We start from the raw sequence: 9,747 nt of genomic DNA on the forward strand, positions 1-9,747 counted from the left end.
AAAGCCACAAATTTCTCCTGTGATTTGATTTCTTTCCTCAATCCTACCTTTCACTTTCCATTCACCAGCATGTTCTTCTTCCTTTTTTTTTTTTTTTATCCACACTGGTTTCATTTCCTCTGCATGGAGGTTGGTTTTGCATTTTAACCTCTTGCAGCTTTCTCTCTGGTTTTGCTTCTCGAGCCGCTAGCGAAAACGCTCCCACCACCGCTGCCCTCCGTGCGCCCCGCCGGGCCCCGCGACACCTCCCTCCGCACGCGCCTCGGCCAGCGTCAGCCCCCTCGGGCCGAGCACGCGGGAGCCGACGGAGAGCCGCGGCGGCAGGGTTTCGAAGGGCCACGCGCTGCCCGCCCGGGGGCCCCCGCGCAGCCCCGCGTGCTGCGGGGCGGCCGTCGAACCGCCGCAACGCGTCTCGCCCCCGAGAGGGGCCCGAACCGCGGACGGGACCCGGCTGCGCGGCGTCTGCTCTCGCCCCGGCGCTGACGCGTCCAGCCGAGAGCCAGAGCGAGCGACTCCAACAGCTCCAGACACCTCAGCAGCACCGCTGCGCGTAGTAAATGCAACCCAGGCGAGACACGAGGCTCACGACACGCTACTTAGTGCCTAYACATCAGCAAAGCCCACGCAATCAGCACGCTGGAGTGACGAGTACTCCGGAAATACTTTCTGCATTAGTCTTAGCTATAAGTTAACCTGTCACGATTGCAGATATTATGCATTTCCAAACAAACTCCCATGATGACAACACGATGAAAATGCAGATAAAATATGCTCTATGTGCCAAAATGTTTTAAAACGTCCTTTAGGGAGCCACCAAGTTTCCAGTGTGGATGTTCAGTCCAGTATATTAACCCCAGTTGTAAGAAACGTCACACCCTTGGTGCAGGAAAGGGGGCAGAGGAAGGACACAGCTGCTTTACCAACTGTTTCCACCTAAGCCAAAGCAGGAATTTGTGGATAGGAGGCCAAGGAAGTAGGAGCAAGCCCACCTGAGAGGGGCTTCAGGGGGATACTCTGGCTGAAGAGCAGACATGATGCTTTTTTCATTTCAGAGGACATAAAAAATTCCTTCTGATGAGGTCAACAGGCCATAAAAGAAACGAATTAAACTATACATCATAGACGGGGTAGTTGTAATGATGACCCACGCTCCCAAACAGCAATCTTCAGTGAGGAGACTAATCTGGAGGTCACTATGGCTTTCAGGGAGTGTTAATAGGGAATCCTGGTCTTGCAACTACTGATGCTCGTATCTGAGAGGAGCAAGGGCAGGTGGCTCCCCCACCRCCTGACATGTAACACACACAACAATTAAAAATAAAAACAGAACACACTTACGAAGACAGCACTATGGCAACGGCATCATTGAGGACGCTTTCGCCAAAGAGAAGGGCATACAGCTCAACATCAACCTGGAGCTCATGGAATATGGCAAGAACAGTCACTGACAAATAGAAAAATAGAGAGACATTCAGAAAGGTGCCGTTATTTTTGCATCATCAAAGACAAAACACCCCCTGCGGAAAGCCGCCGTCCCGCCCGTCCGAGCCCGTCCGCTGCGACGCTCCCGCCCGTGCCCCTTGCGACCTTCTTCCGTCTGCCCTCCAAGCCTTGCACCCGCTTTGCGACCCAGCTCTACCCTCTCTCTCCAGGTATTAAAGCACACGCCGGCTGCCACRCGTCGCAGGCGGACGTGCCCGAGACCCTCCCGCAGCTCCGAGCGCCGGCACCGCGGGCCGGGCCACGGCACCGCGTCCACACGCGCTCTCCAGCCGCTCCGGACCGGAGCTGGCTCGGAGCGTCCGCGCACGGACGTCCCGCGTSGCGGCAGGGATGGGGGCTCGCGAGGGGCGTCCGCTCCCGTCTCGGACGGACGGCTGTCGTTTCCGTCCRCCCGACGCCCCGAGAGAAGCCCCGGGAGTCGATGCAACGCGGGGCGACGCGCCGGGAAGTGCTGGCACGGACGCGTTTGCATTTCAGACCTAAGCAGGAAGAGCCAGGCACGGGCCCAAATCCCATTTGGGGGTTTCTCGTGATCCGCGGCCACGTAACAGAGGTCCGAGCGCGCTCACCCCTCTCCGCAATCCCGCGGCTCCGAGGTATYGAAAGCACAACAGGCTTTGTGCACCCGTACAAAAGCCAGGCAACCTCCAAAGCAAGCACGACRCAGCGCACGGCACGGCACGCAGCGCCGCGCTGCAGCGGGCTGGGCTCGATCCGGTAGCGGCTCCGAAAGCCCTTCAAAGCGACCGCCAGGGATCCACCCCTGCACACCAGAGGGATCCATCCCTTCCCAAACGCACGCCCCTCTCAACGGCGGCTCCCCGTTTCGGGGAAGACGCCGAGAYCCCGCAGCCTCCGGGCTCCATCCAAGGAGGCACGTGGGAACGCCCTCCCCCAGGATGTGCTCAGCAAAGCTGGGAAATCGCTTTCACTTTTTTTTTTTAAAAAAGATTGTTTTTAATAAAAATGTCAGCACTAAATAGCATACCAATACTTAGCAAATTTTAGGGAAACACAAACAAAAAATTCATTAAAACCTCATCGAGAATGCACATCTCGGATCTCCACTTCATAGACAGATGTGGCTGCTGCAGTGGAAAAGGTTATATTCTGCAGCATTATTATTGAMAAAAATATCTACGTGTGTATGTATATATATGTGTGTGCRTGTGTACGTATACACATGCACACATAYGCATAATGCTTTTTGCCTTTGAAAATGGGAATGATCAATTCTCAGGATGAGCAAGTTSAGTCCAAATTCATCCAGAAATGACAATCAAGGACACTTCTTTCAAAAGGAGCAAAGACTTGGCTCATCCAGGAATGTGGTTTCCCCTTTCCACGAAAAACTGACCACTACCTGCTTCTAAAAAGACCTCCTGGAGCCACGGCAGCGCCGGCAGGCAGATGAGGCTGCCTCCTCCCCAAGCCCCGCCACGCTATTCTCAAACACAGCAGCCAAGCTGCAAAGGAAGAAATTCAAGATCTGTTCGGCMCAGGACAGGAGGAAGGAAGAGGCTTTGCGCAGTCTCGTGTTTTTAGGTGAAGTTGGAACACGCAGCTCAACAGCTGCCATGTGAAAACAATTCCGAACTAACTGAAATTCAGTTGAACAAGGCCAAGRTTTTTCACAGTTTGGTTTTACAAAGTGCTTGAACAGACAAAGCTGTCACTACTGTCCTCAAGATACTTTTTATTAAGACCAATTTTCAATTAGATTAACACCTTCCAAAAATCCCATCAAAACGTAAGCTGGGGGATACCAATTTTAAGAGGCAGGAACTAAAACCTCCCCAGAATCAGGCATCTTGCTCTGCGTCAGCTGCTTGCGCAGCACGTCAGAAATACAGCGGACCTGCCCCAAAGCCCAGTGRAGTAAGGAAGAGGCTGCCTAGGACTTCACTGCAGAGATAAAGATTTAGAAAAAGGAGGCTTGGAAAAGATACTACGCTTAACTGGAAGGAACCCAAAAAAATTTTTTTTGAGACAAGTTTGTTCTCTAAAAACATTGCACGCAAACTTAAAATAAACTCAGAGAYTCAGAAAGAGGGAAATTCCACAGATTTCAGTTCTCTCCTTTCTTCCCCTCTTTACCACAACTCAAAACAGAGCAAAATGTAGGGAAGAGGAGGAAAAAAGAACAACCAGTTCATATACCTGGGTCAGTAGCCGATACGATAGCACCGAACAGGAGGCAGTCGGTGAAGTAGAAGTCTCCGCCGAGCTGCCCCGTGACTTTCATCAAGGCAACGCAGCCGTACATGATGGAGCTGTGGAATCAGAGGACAGAAAGACCCATATTTGAAGCAGATGCAGACAACATTTCAGTTGGGCTCCCCAGACGTTGCCAGATTAACCCCTAAAGTTACCCACACACAGGAGCAGCGGAGGCGGGAGCCGCACGAGCTGAGCCGGCTGAAACACCGGGGTTACGGTCTCAGCGGGGAGCGCGGGAACGCGGAGGTGCTTGCCACCACGTCCCACACATAGCGCACGCCACGTGCTCCGGCGGGGATTTAGCTAGCCTGGCATGGCTGAAGAAAAGCCACAGACAGGCCGAGCCCGCCTCGAGCTGGTGGGACGGGCAGCAGCGACCGTCCTGCAAACGCATCTCAGCATTTCATATTAACACACTTTGGGGGAACAACCTTGGCCGGGCTTCGAAACGGCCAAAACCTGCAGTTAGGATCACATAATGTCGATGCTGAGTTTGCTTGGATCCACCGGGCTTTCCAGCGGAAAGCACCCKGCGCGGGCCAGCACGCAACTATTCAGAACAGGAATCAGCTACTCCCTCTGCTTGCGATCTCAGACCGCATCTCAGTACCTGCTTCCAGCGAGGGAGGAGAGCGCTCGTGCTTACGATTCTTGGACCCTACCCTCTACTCTCRTGTCTTGTGCATTACCTCTGTTTGCTGTTGTGCTTTTGAATTTCTTTTTTTAAGAAAATCTGTACACAGAACTGTAAAACATTCCTTTCTATGTATATCAATATTCAGTATCAGAAACTGAAAAACACGGTGGAATTAGACAGCAATCCATCCTGTCCGCAGAACGAAAGCTTGGACAGCAAATAGCAATATTCACCCCCACTGAGCAGCAGGAGCAGAAAGCCCGTCTTATCTTTCGAGGCTGGGGTTAGCGCCTGCAGCTCCCTGGCCCAGAGCATCGCAGCCGGGTGAGCYCAGACCCGCGCGGAGGAACCAGCTCGCGCTCAGGCTACTCACCCGATCACCAGGCAGGAAATGGCAGTCCCGAGAAAAGCGTACGCTAGGATCGATCCCAAGTTTCTGAAGAAATGCCTCTAGAAGGAGAGGAGGAAAGCCCTGAGCAACGCTTTATTTCGCGCCTTGCCCACCACGGCACAGGTGACGGCACAGCGCCCGCGGCAGCCCGCGTCCCGCTGAGACGCCGYGGGGCCGGACAAGCCCGGCTGCCCCTGCAGACCTTAATGCGGCATTAATAAGCACAAGCACATGGCTTCCTTGCACCAGGGTGTTTAACAAGCTGCTGTTGTGAGTCCCAGGGATCGATTTCCTGACCTAGCACGATTCCTCCTTCCTCCTCCCGCACACCAGACACCCTCCTTCCCCTTCTCCTTCCAAACCTGCGTCGCGGAGAGCTGCTCGTCCAGCGAGCGACTTGCTGCTTTCTAAAGCCTTCCCACCTCCCTAACCCCACAAAAAGCCTCAGATGACCCAGCCGCACGCAAAGACTCGAAAACGGCCTTTGAACCTGCATCTCTGAGGAAGCGTAATCCTCCCTCAACCTCCGCTCGGGTCAAAACCTGGAAACCGTCCCGGCTGCCGACCTTCCCTGGGGCAGAGCGACGGACGGACGCGGCCTCCCGAGGCGCGCTCAGCCCCGCTTCCCAAAATCCCGCGTGTACCGGGGAAAAAGCCGTACCTGACACCGCAGACTTGGCCTGCTGACCAAGCATCAAAACGCTCTCGAGCATTAAAAACGCTCTGGAGGCAGAGAAACTAAAAACGTAGGCGCTGTAACGGCACGTACCCTTTTCAAGCTGTAGCCTGCATAGAATATAATCGGAGGAAGCAAAATGTTGAAAAACACCTCGGGATCAAAAGTCACCTGCAAAAAGAAAGAAAAAAAAAGGTTTAAATGGACGTTAAGATTTTGCAAGACGAAACTCAAAGACGACTGACATAAAACACAGAGTTTGTGTTAGCCAGCGGCGCCAGGCGAACACCGTGAGGACGCGCCAGGGATCTTTCGGGGACGCGGCCCCGAGTTCAGACGGCTCAAGCTGAGACGAGCTGAAACGACAGCTTCATCGCGCCGGGCGCTCGACTCGGCCCCGGCCGAGCAGCAGCGCTCCCCGCGCGCGCCGGCCCCCTCACCTTCCTCAGCATTTCGTTATCCTGGACGTTGTTGAGCTCCTGGGCGCTGATTTCCCCCTTCAGCGTGTACTCGTAGTACTTGCCGCTGACGTTCACCAGCAGCGTGGCGGGGCTGGTCTGCACTTGGCAGCTCAGCGTCACGTTGTTGACGTCGCTGGGGACGTGGATGCCGTAGCGGAGCACCACGCCGACCAGGACGCCTGCGGAGAGGCCGGCGTGAGCGAGGCGCGCCGCGGGGCCGGGCTCCCGGCGGCCCCGCGAGCCCCGCGCCGAGGCGGCTGCCGCCCCGCGCGCGCGGCAATCCCCCGCTCCCCGAGAGCCGGCCGCCCGGGTCCTTCCCGCGTTCCCTGCATGCCGGCGCTGCCTCCGGATCAGCTGCCGTGTGGGATGATCCGGGGGGGGGGGTTAAGTTGCAAGTCAGCGATTTACAGGGCACGCTGAATTTGCAGCGCAGCTGACGAGCTGCAGCTGAGGAGCCTGCGCTTCGGGACACAAGCGTCATTTCAGGTGCAAAACTGCAGGCTGGGGTGGGAGAGGACGTCCCACACGATGCTTTTTCCACGCAGCCTTCAGCTCAGGCGGCTCTGGAAACTGCTGGACTAAAGCAGCGCTGAGCCATAAACATCTTGGATCTTGCCCCCGTCTCCCAGCCTCCCGCTTACGACAAGCTCTGAGGCACGCGGGAGCGCGGCGGAGTCCGCGGCACTGCCCGTGGGAGCGGGGAGCCCTGCCGGCAACGCGGCCGCTCCGGGCCCCCCTGCGCCAGCCCCGCTCGGCTCGTAGCCAAATTCCCGCTGCAGCCAGGAATGGGATAAGGGGAACGGGACGGATAAACCTACAGCATCGGCCCCGACCGCCGCGCTTGGGACTCCCCAACTCAGGCATTTTATTCCGCGCCGTAGGGCACCGCCTCAGAGCGTCCCAGAGCTCCCCGCGTCCAGCCGCGGGGCTCTTCGAGGTGCCGCCGAGGATTTCCGAGCCGGGATTGGAAACGAAGCCCGAGACACCGCAGCTCAGGCCTGGGGAGGCACGACGACAGCGCACAGGATGGGCAGAAAAGGCACGAGAAACGTAGCGAGCGGCTGAGAACATCGCGGCCGCAGACAGTTAAGATACAGGCAAATCGGGAGGGAACCAAGGAAGCTAAACTTCTCCAGAAGCTGCCTCCAGCCACATGCCCCAGCACAGCCCAAGGAGAAATAAATAAGTCCGCTTTGCTACCCTAAATTTTGAGTATCTTGGACGCGCGAAGCTTTAGGGCTGCCGACCACCTACGGCCTCCCACAACGAAGCCACGTCAAACCGTGCCCAGCTCGGCAAGGTCGGCTCGGAGCAGAGCGCGCAGCGTGCCAGATGCAAATCCACCCAAAGCGGGAGCTTGTAACTTGGAGCAGAAACACAGGCGCAAGAGTATTTCAGCAGAAAGAGACATATGCAAGAAGTTTTACTTGTCTTTGCTTTTTTTAAAGAAAAAAAAATTAGAGAAAGACAAGTTTTTTTTTTTTTTAATCACTTTTCTTGCCCAGGTTTAAGTAACTATTTCAAAGGCTGCCGAGTGCAGCACTTCCACATTTTCAGCCGGCTTTGTCCAGGCTGAAAGCATCGCAGGGGGGCGGGACAGCGCATCAGAAGCGAACCTCCTCGCTCCCTGCAGCCTTCCAGCCCTCACCGGAGAACCACGGCCTCACCAAGCCCTGGGGAACCGCGCCGCCCCCTTCCTAAAGCGGCTCTCGTGCCGCGGGACACAAAACGCCAAAGTCTCGGCAGCAGAAATAAACTCGGGATTTTGCCGTGCAACCGGTCTGGTGACATTACTTATTTTGCTAATAATTCTCTTCAGCACAGTGTATAAAAGAGCAGGCAGCAAAGRTGCGTTTTACCGATGAGCAGGGCGCCGAGAGGACACAGCTCGTCCTCCAGCACTCGGATGGCGTTAGGGGGCAAAGGCAGGGTGAAGCACAAGAAAACTCCGGGAAAAGAACCAAGTTAGGGCAAGTTTGAAAGAATAAATAGAAGAGGATAAATGGAAGAGGAAGGAGGCCAGCAACGCACGCCTCGGCTTCGCCGAGGGCTCGCGCTGATTTGTAAACAYGGACCGTGATTTCGTGCCTCTGGGCTCAAGCACTTTGCTCCACCCCTTCGTTTGGAAGGACACCTCCAATTAATGGAGATTTAGGATAACCAAAGCCAGCGGCCTGAATGCACAAAGTCACAGCTTTTAAGCAGAGCGCCCTGCCGGCTGGGGAACCCGGCAACGTCTCCGCTGCCAGCCAGCGCCAGCCTGGTCGCACATCGCTGCAGCCGGCGACGGGCGGAAAGGCACGGAGAGCAGATGCTAACTCCAGCACTCCGCAGAAGACGCCTTTTCAATCCTAAACTCCATAAACCCCGTCCAGAGAAGGGTCTGCGGTTGGGTTAACCGCTCTCAGTTCTGCTCTGGTTGAACCCCAGGCGGGCAAGGCAACCTCAGGCCACACGGTGCAGGCTATGGCCTCGCTGCGCAGCTCACCCAGGTCTCGTCCCCCCAGCAGGAGGAATCCAGTCCCCAAAAGACCCCTATGCAGCGAAGGTCCAGACTGCAGCGGCGTCTGCCCAAACGGCCTCGCCAGGCCCTGCTCTCCGCCTGGGACTGCCGCCGGCACGAACGCTTGTAGGAGTAGCAGTGCAAGCACTTCTCCTGACGGGCTGCAAACGGCTGCAAACGGCTGCAAACGCTGCAGCCGGGGTCCCTGCCGGCGTTGCCGGAGAGCCCCACCAGGGCCCGGGTGACGCCTGGCCCGGGGACACGGCGCAGCGAGCCAGGACGGGGCCACGATGCCTGGCACGCAAGGGGATGCTGCAAAGGGATGACCCCGAAGGAGACCGTATCGGCTGCAGAGAGCCTGCGAACGCCCGAGCACCTCTTCCCTGAGCCTGCCCGCGGCCCCACTGCCCTCCCTTCGGGACGGGAGAGCCCCTGCCCACTTAACAGGCTGCAGCAAACCCAGCGGCACCAGCCAGGCGCCCGGCCCAAATCCGCACCGCCCCGGGATTGCCTGGGAAGGGGCTGGCTAATCCCTGAAACCTGGGTGCGAGGACCAGCACGTCCAGGGACCAGGAACCRGCCTGGCATGGTCCCAGCTCACGCAGGTCTGCACCAGCCCCTGCAGGGAAAGCCAGGGGTGGGGGTCTCGCACACTGGGGGGAGGCACCYGCTTGCACAGGGGACCTGGGCACTCGTGCATGGGGAAGATAGCACGGTGGGTGCCCAGGGCTTGCACAGAGGTGTGGGGGAGCCCAGGGTGCCTGGGCCAGCTTGCGCGGGGAAGCACAAGGCCTTGCAGAGGGTGGCTTGCACGGGGGTMATGYACGAGGGCCATGCRTAGGGGCAATGAAGGGGCCATGCAAGGCCTTGCAAGGGGGCAATGCAGGGGGCCGATGCACTGGGGGGGCAATGCAATGCACGGGGAGGGAGGGAACGGATGGGAGGCATCATGCACGGAGGGAGACAGTCTAGGAGGGGGCAACGTAAGGGGGCTATGCACAGGGGGAGGGCAATGCCGGGGGGGGGGGGCTGGCACGGGGGTGCAATGCAGAGGGGGGCCTTGCACGGGGGCCCTGCACGGGGGTGCAGAGCAAAGGGTGCCATGCGCGGGGCTGCAGCGCAAAGCGGGGCTTACACGGCGGTGCAATGCAGGGGTGCCGCCCCCCCGCCCGTCGCCCCTCACCGTAGATCATGGCCAGCCCKGTCTCGTGCAGGAAGCGGGCGCGGCGGTGCTTGAAGAGCCAGATGGTGAGGATGGTGAGGGTGAGCAGCAGGATGAAGACGAGCAGGTTGGCGCTGTCCTGCCGGTGACTCTCCTCCGCCGCCTTCTCCGACACGATCTCCTCCTCCAGCGCC

General features: G+C 57.6%; 1 protein-coding gene across 1 annotated transcript in view; it reads right to left on the bottom strand.

Moving 5' to 3' along the window:
* The window catches only part of SLC9A6 (solute carrier family 9 member A6), a gene marked incomplete at its 5' end in the record, with an annotated part of 19,566 nt that extends 9,820 nt beyond the window's left edge, over positions 1 to 9,746 (bottom strand). The window contains 6 exons of the mRNA XM_085325522.1: positions 1,339 to 1,444; positions 3,664 to 3,776; positions 4,734 to 4,810; positions 5,521 to 5,598; positions 5,868 to 6,067; positions 9,575 to 9,746. Coding sequence (XP_085181648.1) covers positions 1,339 to 1,444; positions 3,664 to 3,776; positions 4,734 to 4,810; positions 5,521 to 5,598; positions 5,868 to 6,067; positions 9,575 to 9,746 — 746 coding nt within the window. The remainder of the gene's footprint in view (positions 1 to 1,338; positions 1,445 to 3,663; positions 3,777 to 4,733; positions 4,811 to 5,520; positions 5,599 to 5,867; positions 6,068 to 9,574) is intronic.
* Between the last annotated feature and the right edge of the window lies 1 nt (position 9,747).

Source organism: Rhea americana, unplaced genomic scaffold (assembly GCF_003343005.1).
Source record: "Rhea americana isolate MKP2758 unplaced genomic scaffold, rheAme1 scaffold_98, whole genome shotgun sequence".
NCBI classification, from domain to species: Eukaryota; Metazoa; Chordata; class Aves; order Rheiformes; family Rheidae; genus Rhea; species Rhea americana.